The following is a 23,505-nucleotide window of genomic DNA, read 5'->3' on the forward strand; positions in this document are numbered from 1 at the left end:
GCAGCAGCAGCATCCCCTGCTGTGCCACCCAGCTCACGTGGGGTTAATGCTCTTCCTGAAGATTCTGGCGGGACCACCCAGTGCAGTTAATACCTTGCTCCTGCCTTGGCTTCTGTGGCCCCTTGTAGCCCATTTGACGTTAAATCCCCATCTGCCATGGACACTTGTTACCCCTCCCAGCCCATTGGAGGTTAATTCTATGACTTCCGTCCCAGCCAACAAACTGCAGGCTGAGTCCCTGTCCTTGGAATGCACAGACAGCCTGCTGCTTGCTAGAACACTGTGGGTTAAATTGTGGCCCCATTGGAGTTGATGGCAAAACTCCCGCTGGCTGCAGTGGGACCAGGATTTCACCCCGTGTGTTCTTGTCCCCAGCAACACTCCTGACCCCTCTAGACACACTCATCTTTCATCCTCTGGACAATTTGCACAGTGCACGTAGTCACTTTGCTCACACAGATGTCCACTTGCACACACAAACAATGGGGTTTTGCAGGTGCATCCAGAGTGAGTGGTGAGTATGGGACAGAGGCTCCCTCTCTCCCAACAGTGGGGTGCATAGCTAAGGTCTGGAATGCTTCCCCAGCATCATACATGGGGTCCCACTCCTCAGTGGCTGTGTGGTAACTGCAGATCCCAGGAGGGGTGACGCATTGCCCTCCCCATGTATCTGAGTGCTCTGGGGGATGTCAGCCAGCATAGCAGATGGGGTGTGAGCATCTCACCTTTTTGGTCCACTCCACGATCTTGCCCTCGGTGAAGAGCTCATAGGTGTCCTGGAAGAGGATGCTCAGTTTCTTCTGGATCAAGGAGATGGTTATCTCTGGAACAGGCCGATTGGCCACCTGCGCAATGACATCGGCCACACGCCCGGACCCCTCCACTATCACGCATGGGGTGCCATTGGTGATCGCATTGTAGATTGTCTGCAACACAGAGATGCGGGGCTAGAGGGGCTGACCCAAATCCACTTCAATCAATGGGAGCCTTTGCGTTAACTCCAGTGAGATTTGGATCAGGCCCGAGGCACCCATGCTTACACACAGTTCACCATTGGTGGCTTCTCTGCATCTCCCACCACTGATGGGCTTCAAGCATCCCCTGTGGTCCTCCTCCACTCAGGCTAAGGGAGGGCTCCCTAGCACATGGCTCTCTCGGCTTTTCTCTGCGCTGGGGATTTCCAGGGGGAGCCATCCCCACAGTGTTTGCTCCGTTGTTATTTAGAAGTCATTGGGTGAAGTCATGGCTTTAGCTTCCCCACACCCCGGCAGTTCTGACTTCCTGCCTGACTTGTCTGGGAGGAGGAAGCTGTGCTCTTCCCCTTCTCTCCCACGTACTTACATCGAGCGTCCCGGGTCCTCCCTCCAACACTACACAGACGATCGGGATCTTGATGGCGACTCCTGCAAGGAAGCAGGGACTCATGTCAGCTCCATTTGGACGCAGACCTCTCACAGATCAGCTGCCCTGCTAAGTCAGCCAGCATGGATCTCCCTCAAAGAGCTACAAGTAGAAGACAAGCCACGGGTATTTCCAACCCCTGCCAGCTTGCAGAGCAGCTCCCAGAGATCAGCTAGCAGGAAGCACTGGCCAGAAGGGCAGGAATGGTTTGCAGTCACTTCACCAGCAGAAATATTGCTTCGACTTATGCCACTGACCATGGGCGGCACGTGAACTGCTGGCTGGGGGAGGCTAGCCCCCAGCCCCGCCCCTTCTGCCTGAGGCCCTGCCCCCTCCAGCCCAGAGCTGACCCCCCCCCCCCGCAACCACCGGCCCCCACCCCAGACTAGCGCCCCCAGTGCTGGGAGGGCGGGTGGCACAGCCCCAGCCTCCCCAGCCCCAGAGAACTGCATAGGGGGAGCCGCAGAGCAGGAAGCTGGAGGGGGGGGTGGGCCTGGGGGCAGAGCATGGGCGGGGCCATGCCTGGCTGTTTGGGGAGGCACAGCCTCCCCCAGCCTATGATATTCTCCTCCCATGCCACTGGCAAAGCCTGTCAGGAAAAACGTTATCCACTAACGGAGCTCCTTCTCCAAAGCCTCTGCTCCCTGGACTTTCTGGCACCACACGCCAACGGTGAATGCACTGATGCTAACACGCGGCCCCCTCCTCGCCAGACGCCAGAGAGATCTAGGCGCTTGCCCATGCCCTGGTGCCAATGTCTGTCGGATCTCACGTCTTTCACTCCCTCCGCTCCAGGGCAGGGCTGACCTGTGCTGCCATTACCTCCTTTCACCTTAGTCTGCTCGGAAATGAACTTCTCCAGTCTGGTCCTCAGGGAAATCTCCACACCGTATCTGCCATGGGTCCCGTCATCCACCAGGATGAAGTGGGAGTGGTTGCTATCCAGGCAGGACAGGTTCCCCTGGCTCTCCTCATCCAGCACGTACTCAGCCGGGAAGCCACCCTGCAAATGGCCAGAGGAAAGAGAGACAGACCAACAGGGGGATTTCGCTGGGCCTTTCTCACTTGGACAGCTCCATTAGGAGAGCAGGCAGCTGTCCCCTGGCTGAACACCGGAGGAACAGCCCCAGGGAAGCAGACAAGAGCGCAGGTGGTGGCCGGCAGGTGTGGTGAAAAGAGCAGGAGTGCAAGGGGGAGTCCGCACATGGGGTGGGAGAGGAGAGACGGAGGACAGTACTGACTTGGGTCAATGAATGATGGACGAGATGGCCCAGTGTAGTGACAGAGGCAGAGCCAGAAAACAGAAGGGGCAGGATTTGGATCAGGCCCGAGGCACCCATGCTTACACACAGTTCACCGTTGGTGGCTTCTCTGCATCTCCCACCACTGATGGGCTTCAAGCACCCCCTGTGGTCCTCCTCCACTCAGGGCAGCAATCTTTGACAAATAGCCATCCCGGTCCCTCTCAAGCTGTTTCTCACAGTGACTGTTACCTAATCCCCTCAGCTCAGCAGCTTGTGCAGCACTTCCTGCACTGCCTGGCTGTGTCCCCCTCTTTCCGGGCCCCTCCTGACGCTTTACGGAATCGAGAGGGGAGAATCTTTCACTCAGAAATACACACAGGAGGGATTTGAAATTGCTATCAGCTCAGTTAGCTCAGTGATTCGGAGATGGACACTGCACAGCATAGAGGCCAAGTGTCTCAAACAGGGGTGCCTGGAGTTAGGCTCCCAAGTCCCAAAATAAATTATCTGATTTTCCAAAGTGTCAAGTTCCCAACAGCTCCTAGTGAAATCAATGGGACTTGTGGATGCTCAGCCCTTCTGAAAGGCAGGCTACTTATTTAGGCACCTAATATCTTCACACTGTCTCATTAGACACAAATCTGTCTGCCTTAGATATTCCTGAAGGGCCTATCACTGTAACTACATGGTGTCAAGTATCAGGGGGTAGCTGTGTTAGTCTGAATCTACAAAAACAACAAGGAGTCTGGTGGCACCTTAAAGACTAACAGATTTATTTCTTCAGATGCATCTGAAGAAGTGAGGTTTTTACCCACGAAAGCTTATGCCCAAATAAATCTGTTAAGTCTTTAAGGTGCCACCAGACTCCTTGTTGTTACTGTAACTACAGACTCTAGCCGGAGTTCTGCAGATATGGCAGGCATTCTCCACTGTATTTCCCTGAGACAAAAGCAAATGCGTCACAGATTTGGTTAAATTCTGAGAGGTTTGGGGGGATCTACATTATTTTAGAACCAATAGCAACCTAAAATGTGTTTGCAAGGGGGAGGACATATTTTCCTCACCCTTGTCATCATATGGCCTCTTCTGACTTTCTTGGCTGTCTATTTTTCTCTTATCACTGCTGAGATTGTGTGAAAATATCTAACATGAAATGGGCAAGGTCAGGAGTTCCATGTGCATGCTTAGTATTTTAAATACACGGTATTAACAAGCAATCATGAATTCCTTCTTGGAATTCCTTCTCCTTGTTCTTTTCTGATTCAAGGTTTTCAAGGAGGTTGGGGGAGAAGTGCTGGTCTCTAATCCTCTGAGGGTGTGAGAGATTCAGGGCATGTCTACAAACACAGTCCCCCACTCCAACCCTGCAGGCATCGGAGCAATCAAACATAGAGCCCCCACCCCCTGCAAAGGCTGGACTCTCACCATGGGGCAGATGAGGCTGCCACGGTTGTACACGGTCCCCCAGGTGGCTATGCCGATGGTGACAATTTCGCCCTCTTTGCAGCTGCTGCTCATGCTGAAGTCTCTCACAGCTTCTCCCACCTGCTTCATCACACCGGTGTGGGACCCACCTGTTATGATCCAGGCACCTGGCAGACAGAGCAGGGGTTGGCAAGGTGAATGCGCCACGCACAGTGGCTGATATCCTGGCCTATCAGAGACCTGCAGAAGTCCCCCTTCCACCCAGGTTTTGGAGATTCTAAGGCCTGTGGGGTGCCCATCCTGCATTCTGCCCCATAAGTACCTTGGGGTGTCAAAGCCCTCTGTGAACTGAGCCCACCTTCTTTGACACACAGGTCTGGGACCTCTCTGGGCTTCCTGCCCCCCTGCCCTGCACTTTGTGCAGGCCTTAAGCGAGGAGAATGCCACTAGTGTGAGTGGACCGTGCTTTGTGCAGGGGCAGACAGATTGTCTTGTGGGTCAGGACTGGGATGCAGAAGATCTGGATTTGGTTCCCTGCTCTCCTGCAGACTTCCTCTCTGACCTTGTGGACCTGTGTGCCTCTATGACATAGGGATAATAACCCTTCTTCTTTCCACCATTGGGCTGTTCAGACTGTGAACTCTTCAAGGCAGGGGACTGTCTCTCACCATGTCCTTAATAGCCATGTCTTCACTGCCAAAAAGGTGTGTTTTACAGCGGGATAACTATCATACATTAACCACCTCTTTGTAAAATCCTAGTGGAGACAAGGCTTTGTAGCTTTTGCTGGAACTAGACAAAGTTAACCGCAGCTGTGGGGTATAGGGCAGACCTGTCTAGCTAGAAACTGCCTGCACCTTGTCTCCACTAGGATTTTGCAGCGAGAGAGCTAATTTGCATAATTCTTTTGCTGTAAAAACATACCTGTTTTGGCAATGAAGACACAGTCTAAGTTTTAAAAGCATGAGGCTAACGTGTTAACAAACACCTTTTAAAAGTCTAGTCTGGGCAAGGCATGCTGCTTTTAACACATGGTAAAGGGCTCTGGTTATAGCTTAAAAGGCACACACTTGTCTGGAGACCTTTAAAAAAAAACAACCATCGACATTATTAACACATATGAATGTATGAAATCTCATCCTTCCAATTTTACAAATAGCCACATATATCACCTCCTGATGCCACCCTATTTAATCTGCAAAGAATCAAAAGGGTTTCGGGATCGTGACAACACCGATACTTGTTTAGAAAGTTTAGTTTATAGCCCGCAGCACAAGTCCACCAAAAGTTTTTCCAACCTCCAGACATTTCCCCCCTTCTTCTATTGCTTTTCCTTGGAGAGAAAGTGGAATTTTCTGTAGTATTTTTATTAAGCCTATTTGTGCCTCAGTTTCCCCTATAATTTGCACGGCTACCCAGATGAGGTGAGAGAAGGACTGTTTGCTCTTAGGGCAAGCTGGGAGACATAGGTATGAATGATGCCCAGCCGTCTGAGCCTGGATGGGTCATAAAAAAGGACTGGCCAAGGCCAACCCCATATCAATGGAGGAGCCAAGAAGACAATGGCAAAGCCAATCGCTAGGACATTGACAGCGACCCAGACAGAGATGGATTCCCCCCTTCCCCCTCTCAGCAGGGAAGCTGAGCACAATCCCCCAGTTTGAGAAAAAAGGACTGGGGAGATGTGTGGTGGGGATAAGTGCTGGCTGCTGGAAGGAGTCAGGGCTCTGAGCTGGGAAGCAACCATAGAGGTCAGACTGAGAGCCCGGACAGAGCCCAAACATGGGGGTTCTCTACCGCTTGGCTGGGCTCTGGGCTAACCAGCATGGTCTCTGTGCTAACCTTCACTTCTCTGTGCTAATCTAAGGACTTCCTATGCTGTGTCCAGTTGACTAATAACTCCGGCTGTTTTGACAGCGCTGTGGGAGTGTCACTGTGTATGCTGGGGTGCATTAATCCCTGAAGAGGGGACAAGTCTCTACCAAGAGTCTAGCTCAGTTGGACTCTCTGAGCAGCACTCATGGTGTGAAGTAGGAGTGCTGGAGCCCCAGAGGTTCAGTCATGGAGGCAGTGAGGCTTACCCTGGAGGAAGAGTGAGACCCTGTGGGAGTCTGGCACATTGAAGGGCACCTCCTGGAGACTATTCCAAACTGGGGGTGTCACACCAATCCTGTGGATCCATGACAATCAAACCAGCTGATCAATAGGGAATCATTTGCCCTGCGCCACGTCTGCTTATTCTCCTGTATTTGTCAGCTTTGGAAGGCTTGTTTGTGTTTGGTCAACCTCTTCCCATTGTCTGTCTAGTTATTCAAATGCCCATCGTGGCGACCATACGTTGTATAATCTGCTTGATCCCAACAGCTTTTTTAACTCTGCAATGATTTCTAGTACTTAGCCTGGCTTTTATAATGTGTTAGTTACCACGTGTCAGCTAATTTGCTCTAACATCACACTTTAAATCCTAGTCTAGACAAGGCCTGTGTGTGTGTACAGCATCTAGTAGAATGGGGCCGAGGGCTCCAGAATCTACCCTAATACAGACAATAACAACTGCACTAGGAGCAAGGCAGTGGGGAATCAGCCCCAGTGCCTAAGTGTCATGTGAGACCTGTCGAGTTCTCAAGGGCCAATGGGTCCGTCCCGATTGTCTTCTTTCTGTTTGTCCGAGATGGGCCTGAAACACAAAGTTTGGATCCTGATATGAACCTTTCCAAAGTCTGAGGAATCCTGGCATGAGGTCAGGATTCATTCCCATCTAGAGGTGGGTGAAATTTTTTGGCCAAAACTCTTTGTCGCCAAAAAAAGCACATTTGGGTTGACAGAAACATTTTAGGAATTCACCAAATTGTTTCCACTGAAAAAAAAACAAAACAAAAACTCTGGAAACATCCAATTGTTTTGTAGCAACATTTTCCAACCAGAACGTTTCCATTTTTTGATTCAAAACAAAAAGTCATTTAGAAATTCCTGCAGCTTCATTAATTATTTTTTTTTTTTAAGTTCAAAATTGAAACATTTTGTTTCGGGTCAGACTCAACATTGCATCCAACTGAAAACAATTTTGTTTTTTACTACTTTTTGAGTCTCTGAAAATTTTGCTTTGGGTCAACCTGAAACTATTTTGAATTTTTTTTCCCTGGAATTGCCAACAACCGGAAAAAAAAAAAATCACTCGTTCTCCCAGCTCTACTCCCACCCCATTCAAATGTTCAGAATCCAGATTTTTTGCTCAGTATTTACTCTGGCTATCCCTTTCCCAGCACTAGCTCTTTGAAATAAGGACTGATGGATTGGCTCTTTTCGCTGTAGTTTATTGAAATGGCTGTATGGATAGCCTCTGCTGAAGCTTTTATTTGTCACTTCTTGCAGCAGAATCCCAACACAGATCCCGTGGTCTCTTGCAGCAGTCAACATTTGGGCTGGCCTTCCCACACCATGTGGGAGAACATCAGGCTCACAGAGTATGAGCTACCCCAAGCAAGGACCATGCCTGGACCCCAACACACTGTTACTTCCCATAAGGACCCCTTGGGTAATATCAGTAAAGGCAGAATTTGGCTCAGGATATTTCTGTTCGTGATTCAGAGAAGGCTAAGACAGGGCCGGCTCTAACTTTTTGGCTGCCCAAAGCCAAAAAAAAAAAAAAAAAAAGAGTGCCACCCTCCATAGCGCCGCCATAACACACACCCTCAGCACCGCAACAACACCCCCCCGCGGAGCGCCGCGCCGCCGAACCCCCCCCCCGCCGAACCCCCCAGCACCCCATGGAGCGCCGCGCCGCCAAACCCCCTAGCCCCCCCGCGGAGCGCCGCTGAACCCCCCAGCCGAACCCCCCCAGCCCCCCACGGAACGCTGTGCCGCCGAACCCCCCAGCTCCCCATGGAGCGCCGCCGAACGCAGTGCTGCCGAACCCCCCCCGCTGAGCGCTGCCGAACCCCCCCAGTCCCCCGCAGAGTGCCGTGCCGCTGAACCCCCCAGCCCCCCGCGGAGCGCCGCGCCACCGAACACCCCCGCGGAGCGCCGCTGAATGCTGTGCCGTCGAACCCCCCCGCCAAGCGCTGCCGAATCCCCCCCAGTCCCCCGCGGAGTGCCGCCGAATCCCCCAGCCCCCCACAGAGCGCCGCACAGCTGAACAACACCCCCCCCGCGGAGCGCTGCTGAACCCCCCCCCCACCGCCACACACACCTCCCGCCGAGTGCCGCGCCGCCAAACACCGCTGAGCCGCACTGCTGAACACACACCCCCGCCGAGCACCCCGCCGCGACACCCCCCACCCCGCGGAGCGCCGCTGCCGAATCCCACGCCCCCCACACGCCCAGCCGCCGAAACAAAAACAACCCACCCCCAGCACCGCCCGACCAAACCCCCCCCCCCAAAAAAAAACCCTGAGCACCCCCCCGCCACCCCAAGATTGGCCGCCCCTTACCAGGTGCCGCCCCAAGCACATGCTTGGTCGGCTGGTGCCTGGAGCTGGCCCTGGTTTAAGAGGTGATTTGATCAGAGTCTATAAATACCTGGAGAAAAGACTTCTGATGGCACAGGGGTCTATAAACTAGACTCTAATCTAGAACAAGATCCAATGGCTGGAAGCTGCAGCTAGATAAATTCAGGCTAGAAACAAAGTGCCCATTTTTAACATTGAGGGCGATGAACCGTTGGATCAGCTTACTGAGAAAATGATAGATTCTTCACCCCTTGAGGTCAGTACATCAGGGTTGGAGGTCTTTGTAAATAATGCGCTGTTGCTCAAAGAGGCGGGACGGGCTCCATGCAGGAGTCACGCTGGCCTGCGTTAGAGGATCATAATGGCCCCTTCTGGCCTTAGCATTGGACTCTATGGCCCACCAGGTGATTCCTGGGATTGCATTAATTTTCTGTCTGAGGCATCTCTGCTGGTGTGCAACTGGCAGTGTATTCCCAGAGATACCGAGCCAGTCAGCATGCTAATGAGAGGCTCACGGCATCAGCATTGCTGAAAGAGGACAGTGAGTGACTGACAGCTGCTCAGCAATGGAAACGTTTACTAGGAAAGGCAGGTGCAAGGGTCCTGGTGAGATAGGGGGAAATGCTGGGGCTGGAACACAGGAAGGGGTTAGTGCCCTGTGGCATGTATATAAGAGACCAGTGTAAGGGTGGTGGGTAAGAGAGGCTGGTAGAAGGGAGAAAGATTCACAGAGCTGCAATGATCTGAGATGACAGTGCAAGAGGTTCCTCAGCCTGAAAGCAACATTTCAGCTCTGTAGGCCCCACCCAGAGATGGGCACTCTGGGCCCCTGCACCCCATCCCAATCACTACGAGACCGTACAGCAGATCCAGCAGGAAAGCTAAAAGCTTTTCCCCCAGAACATGTGGTATATAAGCAGAGGGCAGGCAGGTGTGAGTGGGGAGGAGGAAAACGCTGGCCCCAAGGGAACAGGAGTCCAAGGACTCATGGAGGGTCACTTACCAAAGCTGCTCACTGGCTCTGCAGAGCTCTAGTAACTGTCTGAACCTGCCTGTCTCCAGAGCCTCTGCAGAGGCTGATCTATCGGCTTGTTGTCTGGAGAGCTGTGGTTTCTAGCCAGCGTCACTGCCCATCATTCAGGCTCTGATGAGCTTGTAGGCCAGGGATGCTGTTCCACAAGGATCTGGCACCTTCTATTCTATTTCATTCCGGTTCTGACACCACCGTATTAGCTGAGCTCCTTTCCTAGCACATTATCCCCCAATGGGAACCCCCTACTGCTTTCCCTCAGGGATATAAACAGGGCTCTCCTCCAGCGCAGCCCCAGGAATGCTCTGCCCACACTCAGGGACTATGTACCACTGGCAGGTGTTACCTGTTGTCTGGGCCACCTTGACCAGCCCCCGTCGGAAGACGTTCTTCAACCTTGGCATCATGTTGAAGTTCTTAGCTCCCCCAGTCACAGAGATGAGCAGGTTGGGCACGTCGAGGCCCCAATGCTGAGTCATCAGCTGGTAGATAACGCATGGAGGGGTGTCCACCGAGACGCGCACATACTGAGGGTGGTGGGGGGGTGCAAAACACAGGGAAGGGAGGGAGTAAAACCCACTGCACCTACCCAGAGAGCAAAGCCAGCCAGGGACTCATCCTAGCCAACACGGCAAGAATCAAACTTCTTTCCTCTAGGCAGCTCCCAACTCTCCCCACCCCAGTTCCTCACCTTCCTGTAAAGGACCAGGCCTGCGTATAGAGGAACATCTCCCTCCACTGCCCCATGCATCACCTCAGGGCCAGTACAGCCTGGCAGCTGAATCTGTCACTGCACAGCACCCCTGAGGTGACAGATTCCCCCCTCAAGGAGAGGCTGAGATGACAGCGTGACGTATGCTGCTGCTATTTTAGTGCCAGGCCCTGAGGATTGTGAGGTTGACTCAGAGCTGGATGCTGTACCTGTTCCCTCCCACCTCCATGAGATTCAGGAGTCTGAGGCAGGAGAAGTGGAGGAGGTTGCACACTGAATCTTGGCCCACCAAATGGCTTCAGAGGAGGCCTCAGATTTACTTGTCCTGGCGCTGGCCCTCCTCCCCTCTCCCCAGAGCTGCTCCGAAGGGTGAAGGAAGTGGCCGTATCTACCCCCTTCCTTTCTGTGCTAGGACCAGGGCTGCCTTTGGGGCCTCTCCCCATCTACCGTCAAAGACAGCGAATACACCCATTCCATCAACCGCAAGTGCCGAGCAGCAGGGTTTCAATATGGGATCCCTGTCCCCTAGACACTAGGGACTGACCCACCTTTCCCACCTTTGGTCCCAGACCTGCAAAGCTGATATCACCAAACGCGTCCGTCGGCATTTCTTGGATGTGCCTCTTGGGGTCCCATTCTTTCCCCAGGAAAACAGATGACTTTGTAGCCTCTTCCAGGTGCTGTTCCCTGGGGTAACCACACTCACACATGACCCTCCTGCAAGAAAACAGCATCAGCAACTCCCTGAACTCAGAGGGGGCATCTCTCTCTGGCAGTTACAGGCAGATGAGTCCCTTGGCAATCTCAGATTGGAAGCAGTGGCAGTGGCTTACTTTGAAAATGCCCAACACCAGCTCCTAGGGAGGTTATATCTCCTGCCCAGCTTTCTCATCGGCCATTGGCTATGGAGACAAAATCACTGTGAGGAGGAGATCATTGTGCATGGTAGAGCGCAGCAAAAATCAGCATTTCCATCCCGCAGGACATTCCGATATCTGGACATTGTTTTCACCCCAAAATAAGCCAAAATATATTTTTAAAATTGTGGAACAAAAAATTCTGGAAAATATCGATTCAGAAATGGCGAATCATTTTGTTCTGAGTCAATTCAATGTTGAGCTACACATCCCAGTAGTGCTTTGCATTGTCTCTTGGGAGGTGTAGTTCTGGGTGCTTCATGTCCTAATGTCCCCAATAGCAGGTCTCCATGGCAAGACTACATCTCCTTTGATGCACTCTAGTCAGCTCCCATGATGCACCACACAGGTCAGTCTGAGGGGACACCACATGCTGCACTATGAGACATGTAGTCCAACCCTGGAGCTCAGACCGTAGGGGGAGAATCACTGGAACTACAACTCCCATGAGGCAATGCACCACCAAAGGGAAAGACAGTCCAATGGTTAATGGACCCAAAATGAAATAGTTCATGAAATATTTTTCCATTAGGATATTGAAAAATTTAGGCAAAATAGAAATTTTCCAATAGAAAATTTTAACTTTGCGGAAACTGCATTTTCCATCAAAAATTGGTTTTGATTGAAAATTCCCAACCATCTGTAGTGCAGAGTGCTTTGCACCACTGACCTGTTAAGTGTGGTAGAAGCTCACTAATCTGCACCAGTGTCCAGGAGACTTGATGCACACTGATCAGTGCTATGAACTAGTCAGTAGGTGAACAAACATAATCAGGAGCCACATCGAGGTGCCTGCATTGCAGAAGGAACCCAGGGTTTCCTATTATTATAGATGACAGTGCTTCATAACAGTGTAACAAGCCAAGGCTTGTGGCTAAACATTGGGGACCAATTCCCTGTGTGAGCTTAGGCCTCAACTCTGGATCTCAGCTCCACAACTACTAAAAGGGGATAACGGTTCTTCCAGTGTCTGTCTATTCGGTTTGCCAGCTCTTTGGGGCAGGGGCTGTCTCTTACTATGTGCAGCACCTAGCACAATGGAGCCCTGATCTCAGCGGGGCCTCTACAGGGCCGGCTCCAGGCACCAGCTTCGCAAGCAGGTGCTTGGGGCGGCCACTCCGGAGAGGGGCAGCAGGTCCAGCTATTCGGCGGCAATTCGGCGGACGGTCCCTCACTCCCGCTCTGAGAGAAGGACCTCCTGCCGAAGTGCCACCGCAGATCGCGATCGCGGCTTTTTTTTTTGGCTGCTTGGGGCGGCCAAAACCCTGGAGCCGGCCCTGGGCCTCTAAATGCTACAATAGTAATACATTACTGTAGTATATTTTCCTGAAGTAAATGCAACCTCACTACGGTCATCAGCAATGTGCAGCGAGAACACTGGAGATTTTATAAGGATTACCCATGTTTGCAACTTTGTGCAGTGAGACTTAGCACAGTCCTACTGTATTCATTAGCTAGGATTCAAGCCTTTCCCCTTAGCCCCATGTTTAGAAGCAGTCTCCTCCATCTCCTGTTGCCTGGGAGAGTAGCTGCCCAGATTTTGATCCTGACATTACATTAGAGCTGGTCAACAATTTTGTTGTATTTTTGACTAAAATAATGTTTTTGTGAAAGCATCTGCTGTCTGCAGAAAAATTCCATTTTCTGTTCAAAAACAGAACACCCAAAAAAACGAAATGTTTTGGCCAAACCCCCAAATATTTATATCTGGAAATACTGCTGCAGAGCCTCATGGGAATTGTAGTTCAGTTTCTTTATATCTCCATTCACTTGTATGGGCAGAGCTCCCCAGCTGGACTACACCTCCCATGATGCACCATCACCACGGACTCTCATGCTGCACCACCTTCCCTCTCCAAGAGAGGAGACTGTGGTGTATCATGGGAAATATCCAAACAGCTCAGCCTATAAATAATAAATAATAATAATAACAATTCCTATAATGCTTAGCTGTTTATATAGTGCTTGCCATCAGAAGATCTCAAAGCACTTTTCAAAGGGTGGTAACTCATAAATATAAGTATACATTGTCAGTATAAAGAAAGGGAGCAAGGGTGGCCACTCATGCATTCCCAGAAAACATAGTACTTCTGGGAATGGCATGGACCCACCACCACTGGCATGACCTTGCACTCATGGTGAGTGTAAGGTCACACCATTTGGAAGAGCATGCCACTCCATCCCCACTGGTGTGACCTTGCACCCAGCTGAATGGCCTGCCTGATGGGAGCATGAGGCACTAGAACTACAACTCCCATGAGGTATCATGGCTGCATTTGCAAATCAAAATATATCCGTTTTCACATTTCCACCAAAAAAATCCAAATTTTCCGTAAAAAATTTAAACAAAAACTAAGTTTTTTGTTTTTGTTTCCATCAAAGTTTTCCACAGGAATAAGAACAACATTTTTCAACCAGCTGTGCTTAGCATTGTAGAATAAGCTGAAGAAACGCAACATTTCTTCTCCAGGAAATCTTTCTCTGTATTCTCTTTGTGCAGCTCCAAGACCATCATTGCACTCCTCTCCTCGTAGCAGAAATGGGCTTAACATTGGATGTTGACTCTACTTTCCTGCAATGTGGGTGTAAAGCAAGAAGCAGATGGAAGGGGGAAAACATCAGTGCATTTGACTTACCCAGTATCTGACATTTGGGAACTTTCAACAAAGTACACACATTCCTTCTTCTTGATGTTTTCAGGAATCCACGAGCTGAGATTCTCCTATAGGGTGGACAGAATAAGGGGAACAGCAGGCCTAAGTGGTTTCAGACAAAGACCAGATTACATAGGTTCCTACAAGATCCACAGAAAAAGGGGCACATCACAGATTCAGCGTGCAAGGGCTCTCAGCCAGTACATAGAGAAACAAAGGTTATAACAGCAAGAAACCCAAGGGGAATTTGACACTTTCAGTTAGACAGATAGAGTGAGGACTCTGCCAGCACACTGTGTATCAGACAGACAAACATGTGCCCAAAACTGAGAATGGTGAGACATGAAGGAGCAGTGAGGGCTGAGTCTAACAGCTTATTCACACTTTGAATTTGTTGCCAGTTAACTTGAGTTATTTCATGTTAAATTGGTGGGGGCTTTGTCTAGTCAAGCAGGAAGAAAGGAGTTGTGGCTCTTTTAAGGAATCCCCTCTCCTTAGGGCTAGGGAGGAGAGATAGCTCAGTGGTTTGAACATGGGCCTACTAAACCCAGGGTTGTGAGTTCAATCCTTGAGGGGGCCACTTAGGGATCTGGGGCAAAATCAGTACTTGGTCCTGCAAGTGAAGGTAGGGGGCTGGACTCAATGACCTTTCAGGACCCCTTCCGGAGATAGGATATCTCCATATATTATTATTATTATTAAGGTGGGCAGAGGGATGGGGCATCACCTGAGCTGGGGGTTGGCCAGAGGGGCTCAAAGGTGAGCCACTGGTCCCTGCAAACAAGGGTTAAGGTATGTGAATGCCCTGCCCTCTCTCACTCCAGAAACATCAGAACAGCACTGGGACTGGGAGTGATGCTGTTAGTGGGTTTGTTTTCACCTTGTGTGAATGGGATCGGCAGAATGGCTCTCCTCCATGTGTCCACATCTCCCAGGGCACTTTGTCTGTCTCCCTGGCTATTGGAGAAAAGCAGGTAATGACCCTAACTACTACCTCTTCCAAATGATACTCTGTTCCTGGACTGAGAGCCCCTTTTAGCCTACTCCCACCAACCCACCCCTGGGCTCGGAGCATCTCCTGGTTATGCCCCTGACTCTTATACATGGTCAGTGTATTTGCTGGCCTCCCCCTAACCTTAGCGTTGTCTAAACTTGCCTTTTCATTATTGCCAGTGGCAAAGTGAGCCTTCCTCTTGCTTTTACAGAAGCCACTATTGCTGCGTCTGAGGTTGGGAACCATTTTGAGGTCGCAGATCTTGGAATGCACAACGTAGCTGTCTCCCTCATCAGGGCAGACTCCATTCAGCTCTGGCGGTAGCATTCTGGTTTGCCTGCCACTCCCAGCTACGGGCAGGTCTCTTGTCACCCTCAACGGAGCCTCTCGAGTTTGTTATGCCGAGAAGTACTGAAATGCAATGAAACAGAAAATACTAAACATGCATCAGAAACACGAGGACACTCGAGCTGGGGCTTGCTGCTAGGAGAACATCCCTCACCATGAATCCTCTCCCTCCAATCCCAGCATGCTTTGGGATTTGTTTCAGATGTGAACTAGACCAGCTATGCATGTCACACAGCACAGACTTCTAAATTCATCTATTGTTTTCCTACAACAGGCCCCGAATGAATGATCAGAGAATCATAGAAATGTAGGGCTGGACAGGACCTCGAGTGGTCATCTAGCCCAACCACTGACCAAGTAAACTTAGACCATCCCTGAGAGGTGTTTGTCCAACCTGTTCTTTAAAACCTCCATTGAGGGGGATTCCACAACCTCTCTAGGTAACTTGGTCCAGTGTTTAACTATTCTTATAATTAGAAAGTTCTTTCTAATATCTAACCTAAATCTCCCTTGCTGCAAATTAAACCAATTAAATTATGAGATAGGGAAGATTTTAATTAAAAAATCAAAGCTAAACAGTAACATACACTGCATCTACATGTATGTGTTCATATCAATATGTATGCCTAGTTGTGGGCTCATATCTATATCATCAACAGCTGAGTTGTTAATTTTTTATCTATCACCCATGGCATATGACCCAGAGACACAACCACAGACCATTCTCCACATCACATATCCCACACACAGCCCAGAAATGATACCTTGCCCACCCCAAGCCATGATTCCACCAAATGGGAAAATACCCAATCTATCCGATCCACCCTCTCTCTATGGATTAGAAATCCCATGTGTCTTCCCTATTCATCCTGCTGGGTTGGGTCAAGCACCTTCCGGCTACCCACCAGCTATCCACCTTCATCCAGCTCGCTCTGCGCATACAGACCAAACCCTCAGCTACCCCTGCACCACACCCGGCTAGTATGTTACTTGTCCTGTCTTTAGAATGTCAGGCAGCCAGAGTGCATGCTCCCTCCTTTCAAAGGGTGTAGCACCCTCCAAGTTCACCCTGACTCCCAGATCCCCGGGGCAAGGTGTAGGCACACTGCCTCTGGGAGCCCTGCTGGACTGACAGACTCCACCTGTAGGTGTGGTCTAAAGCCACAACTGCGCCCTCAGTGCCATGAGGCTAATTTCATTCATGTCTGTGGAGCACTTTAAGATCTTCAGCTGGAATGTGCTATAAAAAGGCAAAGTGTTATGGTTATTATTTATTCATACACCTGGCAGAATGATTCAGCCTCCACATCACAGTCTGTCTGGGTCATGAGCAAATAAGCCAGTTTTCCGGCAAAGGGATAGGATCACATGTTGCAGTCTTGATGTACAGTTGTTTTCTTAGATGTGCTAATTTTTTTGTCTCCCTCATTAAGGTCCCCGAGATGCTACCAGATGCTATTGCTAATTCAGTAGGTGGCACAATATGGGACCAATGCCCCAGTATGGCACTAGCTAGTGTAACTGTGCTGCAAATGCCATGTTTCACATGAAATATTTTTGTAAAAATAAGTTCCTGTCCTCTTTTGCTCATTATGATCCTCTCTGGCACTTTCCATAGATTTCAGACCAGAAGGGACCACTGTGATCATCTAGTCTGACCTCCTGTGTAACACAAGCCATAGGACTGCCCTGAATTTACTCCTGTTTGAACCAGAGCAGATCTTCTAGAAAAACAAACCACCATCCAATCTTGATTTTAAAATGGCCAGTGATGGAGCATCTATCACAGCTGTGGGGAAATTGTGCTAATGGTTACTTACCTTCACTGTTACAAATGTACACCTTTTTTCTAGCCTAAATTTACCTAGCTTCCAGCCCTTGGATACAACTTTGTCTCTAGACTCAAACGCTTCTGATTTCTGTTCCTCATGGAGGTACTTGCAGACTGTGAGCAAGTCACCCCACAACCTTCTCTTAGTTAAGTGAAACATATTGAGTTCCTTGAGTCTATGTAAAGCCCAGTGGATCTTAAACCTAGCCCTGCAGAGCGGCTAGGCAGCAAACAGCACCATGCTACCACCCAGCAACAGCTATAATCAGCTCTGGCTCCAGCTCCACTACCCACAACCAGCTGTAGACACAGCCCCTGGAAAGTCCCGCCTCAAGGGGACAGACAGGCAGCAACCTCATAGCTCCTGATTGGCTCCCTGCCATATATTAAACCCCAGGGATATTCCAGGAAGTCTCTAGGTAGCAGCGTGGATCTCCTGTAGCTACTATTACCATTCCTACTCCTGGCTTTGGCTTGATTTGGACCTTGCCTCCTGACCCAGAACTTGACACCTGATCTGACTAACATTTCTAATTATAACCCCAGGTTGAATTGCTTTGCCAGTTGTTCAGGCTGCAATTGTCTATGCTTGGTCTCTGCCTCAGGCTGAATTTTCTTTTGGAAGAGTTCAGTCATTTCTGTCACAGCTGGGAATAGAATCCAGGTTTCCACTATTTTACCCCCAGTTCTCAGCTGCTTAGCCCCACAGCTTCTCAGGCGGAAGAAGGAAGGAAAAGGTGCCACCTCTATGTACTTGGCTATGTGCCTGTGAAATGGGGCTACTCCTGCATACGTTGCCCACAGTTTCTATAGCCCAGATTTGAAAAGGTATTTAGGATCTAGGCATATATGTCTTAGGCTTGGTCTACACTACCCCCCCTAATTCGAACTAAGGTACGCAACTTCAGCTACGTGAATAACGTAGCTGAAGTTCGAAGTACCTTATTTCGAATTAGTTGAAACTTACCTTGGTCCACACTCGGCAGGCAGGCTCCCCCGTCGACTCCGCGGTACTCCTCTCGGCGAGCTGGAGTACCGCAGTCGACGGCGAGCACTTCCGGGTTCGACTTATCGCGTCCAGACTAGACGCGATAAGTCGAACCCAGAAGTTCGATTTCCAGCCGTCGAACTTGCCGGTAAGTGTAGCCAAGGCCTTACATCCCCTTCTCTAGTGGCTGGTCCACAGAAGAGCTCACACCCTTCTACCACTGGTAGCAAATGGAGTTAGCCCTTAGCTCAAGTGGTGGAGGGCTGTGCTATGGGGCTGAAGACCATGGACTGATAGCCCTGTTGATGCCTGGTGGTTTTCTCACTGTTGAAATGGATAGATTGTGTATGTTTCTTTTAAAATAACCTGGAAAATTACATACAATAAACTAGATTAACATTATTTTAATCAGCTTGCAAAGTCAAGCACTGAAAAGTTAGGAAACACCAAAATGAAGAAAAAATCATGCAACCTTAGTTCAGCTCTCTCGGGCATTATGATGCTGTCTTTAATTTAATGATCACACACTATTCCCCCCCCCCACACACACAAACCTCTGCCTCATTCAGTGCACAGGCTGGATGGTGCTCCCTGAATGCATTGGAGTTAAGCGGTAAATGAAGCTACTGTCAGTAGAACCCCTTGCTTTTTCACTGCAAAAGTTGGAAAGTGTGTCAGGAATGAGGCAGAAAACTACAGGAGGAACAAGAATGGGCATGTGGTTAAGGCAGCTGACTGTAACTAAGGAAACCTAGGTTCTGGCCTTTGCTCTCCTACATGCAGATGTTGGTTAGATCATCACACCAAATGTTTCCACGGGTAGCCACCAGTTCTGTACTTCTCATTTTCTGCGTGTTTAACTTGAGATACATCATTTAAGGGCTGAGCTCCACACGTGAGACTGAAGTCAACGGGTTCTGTGGGTGCTCGGCCCCTATGAAAAATCCACTTGAGATAAAATTTTCAAAACCATTGAAATAATTTAGCAATTTACAGACTTGGGCTTCTGCAGCCCAGATCCTCAAAGGCTTTTAGGTACCTAATTCCCATTGCTCCCATGGATGTCAATGGGAGTTAGATACCTAAGTGCCTTTGAGCATCTGAGCCCTGTGTGCCTAGCGTTCTTTAGAAAATGGAACATAGGCTCCTAAGTCACTTAGCTGCATATTATTATCCCCAAGTGTCCAATGGGACTGTCAAGATCAAAAGCAGGAAAAAATGTACACTGTCTTTTGGGGTCCTCACTGATGGGTGTCTCAAGCCACAGGTAAAATTTTCAAAAACTGCTATCTCACAGTAGAAAAGACAAAGTCACTAATATTTGGGAATGAGGCACTCAGGTACTGTAGTAATAAGCAGGCCCAGAATTTTTTTAAAGACACCATAATAGAGGCACAACTTCAAAGTATACCCCAAATTAAGAAACACAGTAAAAGAACTAAAAAAGAGCCACCGTGGCTTAACAACCATGTTAAAGAAGCAGTGAGAGATAAAAAGACTTCCTTTAAAAAGTGGAAGTCAAATCCTAGTGAGGCAAATAGAAAGAAGCATAAACGCTGCCAAATTAAGTGCAAGAATGTAATAAGAAAAGCCAAAGAGGAGTTTGAAGAACGGCTAGCCAAAAACTCCAAAGGTAATAACAAAATGGTTTTTAAGTACATCAGAAGCAGGAAGCCTGCTAAACAACCAGTGGGGCCCCTTGATGATCGAGATACAAAAGGTGTGCTTAAAGACGATAAAGTCATTGCGGAGAAACTAAATGGATTCTTTGCTTCAGTCTTCACGGCTGAGGATGTTAGGGAGATTCCCAAACCTGAGCTGGCTTTTGTAGGTGACGAATCTGAGGAACTGTCATGGATTGAAGTGTCACGAGAGGAGGTTTTGGAATTAATTGATAAACTTAACATTAACAAGTCACTGGGACCAGCTGGCATTCACCCAAGAGTTCTGAAAGAACTCAAATGTGAAGTTGCGGAACTGTTAACTAAGGTTTGTAACCTGTCCTTTAAATCGGCTTCTGTACCCAATGACTGGAATTTAGCTAATGTAACGCCAATATTTAAAAAGGGCTCTAGAGGTGATCCCAGCAATTAAAGTCTAACGTCGGTACCAGGCAAATTAGTCGAAACAATAGTTAAGAATAAAATTGTCCGACACATAGAAAAACGAACTGTTGAGCAATAGTCAACATGGTTTCTGTAAAGGGAAATCGTGTCTTACTAATCTATTAGAATTCTTTGAAGGGGTCAACAAACATGTGGACAAGGGGGATCCCGTGGACATAGTGTACTTAGATTTCCAGAAAGCCTTTGACAAGGTCCCTCACCAAAGGCTCTTATGTAAATTAAGCTGCCATGGGATAAAAGGGAAGATCCTTTCATGGATTGAGAACTGGTTAAAAGACAGGGAACAAAGGGTAGGAATTAATGGTAAATTCTCAGAATGGAGAGGGGTAACTAGTGGTGTTCCCCAAGGGTCAGTCCTCGGACCGATCCTATTCAACTTATTCATAAATGATCTGGAGAAAGGGGTAAACAGTGAGGTGGCAAAGTTTGCAGATGATACTAAACTGCTAAAGATAGTTAAGTCCAAAGCAGACTGTGAAGAACTTCAAAAAAATCTCACAAAACTAACTGATTGGGCAACAAAATGGCAAATGAAATTTAATGTGGATAAATGTAAAGTAATGCACATTGGAAAAAATAACCCCAACTACACATACAATATGATGGGGGCTAATTTAGCTACAAGAAGTCAGGAAAAAGATCTTGGCATCATCGTGGATAGTTCTCTGAAAATGTCCACGCAGTGTGCAGAGGCGGTCAAAAAAGCAAACAGGATGTTAGGAATCATTAAAAAGGGGATAGAGAATAAGACTGAGAATATATTATTGCCCTTATATAAATCGATGGTACACCCTCATCTCGAATACTGCATACAGATGTGGTCTCCTCATCTCAAAAAAGATATAGTGGCACTAGAAAAGGTTCAGAAAAGGGCAACTAAAATGATTAAGGGTTTGGAACAGGTCCCATATGAGGAGAGATTAAAGAGGCTAGGACTCTTCAGCTTGGAAAAGAGGAGACTAAGGGGGATATGATAGAGGTATATAAAATCATGAGTGATGTGGAGAAAATGGATAAGGAAAAGTTATTTGCTTATTCCCATAATACAAGAACTAGGGGTCATCAAATGAAATTAATAGGCAGCAGGTTTAAAACAAATACAAGGAAGTTCTTCTTCACGCAGCGCACAGTCAACTTGTGGGACTCCTTACCTGAGGAGGTTGTGAAGGCTAGGACTATAACAGAGTTTAAAAGAGAACTGGATAAATTCATGGTTGTTAAGTCCATTAATGGCTATTAGCCAGGACGGGTAAGGAATGGTGTCCCTAGCCTCTGTCTGTCAGAGGGTGGAGATGGATGGCAGGAGAGAGATCACTTGATCATTGCCTGTTAGGTTCACTCCCTCTGGGGCACCTGGCATTAGCCACTGTCGGTAGACAGGATACTGGGCTAGATGGACCTTTGGTCTGACCCGGTACGGCCTTTCTTATGTTCTTATGTTCTTATGATAATTTTGTATTTAGTGGCTATTTGGGATGGTTTGCAGTAAATAAGGCCTGAGGGTTACACACTGAATGATGAGTGGAGAGAGAGAAATATTGAGAAGCTGCCTCATTCCCAGAGTACTAGCCACCTGCTGCATGGAATGAGGCAGGGACATTTTAGGGGAGGGAAACAGTATCTTGGCTAAAGAGGGCCTTGGCCTACATCAAAGAAATCCTCAACATGCATTAGAGATGGCTGAACAAAATCACAGTTAGTTAATATTGTATTTTGCTCAATGCCTCCATCAAACAGCAGAAGGCAATCCCCTCTCACCCTCTCTGGTGTCTGCTTGTATAGATGTTGGAAAGAGGGGTAGCATGGTGCTGAAAGGAGTATAGTAACTCACAAAAGGTCCAGGATTGTCCCTGACTCTTTAAAAAGGTGTCTCATTTCCATGTCCTCCACTTCATCAGGCTCAGCACAGATCCATCTGCTACCATCCCTGCATGTCACACAAAGTACCCCAGCCACACTAGCTTCACAATTTCCCACTACCCAGGGGAGCAGGGCTGACATAAATTTGGTCTCCGGGACAGATAAAACCTCCCAAGGAAAACTCCCTCTGCTGAAGATTCCCTGCAAGTAATCAGGGCTCTGCTTGAACTGGGTGGAGAAGTGGGTCACTGCTTTAGGGGCCCCAGTGGCATAGTCCACCCGCACTAGGAGAGACCTGTTTGCTCTCCAGGCAGGTTTATCCACAACAGCCATACCAATTCCTTGCAAAAGACTCTATATGACAAGAATCAGTTTCTAAAGCCATTTGTATCCATCTCCCCCATCTCCTATCCACTGCTCCAGGACTTGCACTCTAGTTCTACAGCCTTGTATGACCTGGGCCAATAAAAGATCCAAGTTCCCCTTTGCCTGGTTTGCTGGGTGCCTGTTTGTTACTGGTGTAATGTCCAGCAATTTGAGCTGGTATTTGTGAGGTATTTGCTTACGGATCAGGAGCCCGCTGGCTGCAAGGAAGATTCTGCTCTCCTAGGACTCGCTCTGTGCAGCTGGGCTAGCTGCTTACCTGTGGGAGCTCCCCACCTGTGCTTGATCTCACGGCAGAACCCTCAGTTAGCTGTTCCAGCCGAGTTCTGGCTAGCGTGGGGACTGTATTCAGTAATCCCATCCACGGGGAAGGATCACCATCATTTAAAGTGCTACAGCCAGCATGTGCTGATGTGGGTAGGGCCAGGCTCTGGCCTGATAAGGGTTAGCTGTGGCCATGTAGCCTTCTGACCCTTGGCCACTTCCCTTTTACCCTGGCTGGGAACCATGTGTTCCTCAGCTTAGCTTAGCAGCGGTGATGGCCCCATGCAGGAGCAAGTGAGTTGTAAGCACAGTGGGAGTGGAATACCTTTCATATTAAGCCATTTCCCAGCATGTGTAGGGCACAACAGCTGCCAGCCTGGACCCTGACCTGGGTCCCTCTTCCTTGTGCTGTTCACTGAATTGCCAAGTGAGGGTGAGGGTTAATGTAGCCATGGGGGTGGAGGGTGGGAGTGCTGAGCTGCCAGCCAGGGGCTGTGAGAGTGTTCACAGCTGCCAGAGCCTGGGTGACTAGGCTGGAGAATCAAGCAGCTGAGGATATGGCTGGTACAGTACAATGGGGGAGGAACACGAACCGTTGCAGGGAGGTCCCTAGTCAGCCAGGGAACCCCATTACACTGCAAGTAGGGCACTGCTCAGTATAATGTCAAGAGCCCCAAGGCAGCCTCCAGACTGGGCTGTTCCCACCTAAGTTCCCTCTAAGCTGCACAGCCGCGCAACAGCCTATTAAGTGCCACGCAGGCACTCAGGCTGCAGCGGGGAGAGATGTCTCTCCCCCAGCCCCGGACCTGCCATGGCTGGGGGAGAGGCACCTATCCCATGGCCCTAACCCGGCCCGGACCTGTTGCGGCCGGGGGAGAG

The 23,505-nt window shown here is 49.1% G+C and overlaps 1 protein-coding gene across 4 annotated transcripts in view; it reads right to left on the reverse strand.

Annotated features, from left to right (window-relative positions):
- TRPM2 (transient receptor potential cation channel subfamily M member 2) overlaps positions 1 to 23,505 on the reverse strand; it is a 61,968-nt gene that overhangs the window by 36,104 nt on the left and 2,359 nt on the right. For 3 of the 4 annotated variants that reach the window (XR_010590150.1, XR_010590151.1, XM_005303670.4), the window contains exons 2-10: positions 14,988 to 15,236; positions 13,814 to 13,899; positions 11,094 to 11,162; positions 10,809 to 10,977; positions 9,895 to 10,075; positions 4,071 to 4,237; positions 2,224 to 2,404; positions 1,342 to 1,403; positions 726 to 926 (exon numbers count right to left, since the gene is read on the reverse strand). Coding sequence is in view for 2 of the 4 variants with exons in the window: in XM_005303670.4 (XP_005303727.2) it covers positions 726 to 926; positions 1,342 to 1,403; positions 2,224 to 2,404; positions 4,071 to 4,237; positions 9,895 to 10,075; positions 10,809 to 10,977; positions 11,094 to 11,162; positions 13,814 to 13,899; positions 14,988 to 15,152 (1,281 nt within the window). In the remaining 2 variants the exon portion in view is untranslated. The remainder of the gene's footprint in view (positions 1 to 725; positions 927 to 1,341; positions 1,404 to 2,223; positions 2,405 to 4,070; positions 4,238 to 9,894; positions 10,076 to 10,808; positions 10,978 to 11,093; positions 11,163 to 13,813; positions 13,900 to 14,987; positions 15,237 to 23,505) is intronic. The other variant, XM_005303671.4, reaches the window with a different exon arrangement.

Source organism: Chrysemys picta, chromosome 9 (genome assembly GCF_011386835.1).
Source record: "Chrysemys picta bellii isolate R12L10 chromosome 9, ASM1138683v2, whole genome shotgun sequence".
NCBI lineage: Eukaryota > Metazoa > Chordata > Testudines > Emydidae > Chrysemys > Chrysemys picta.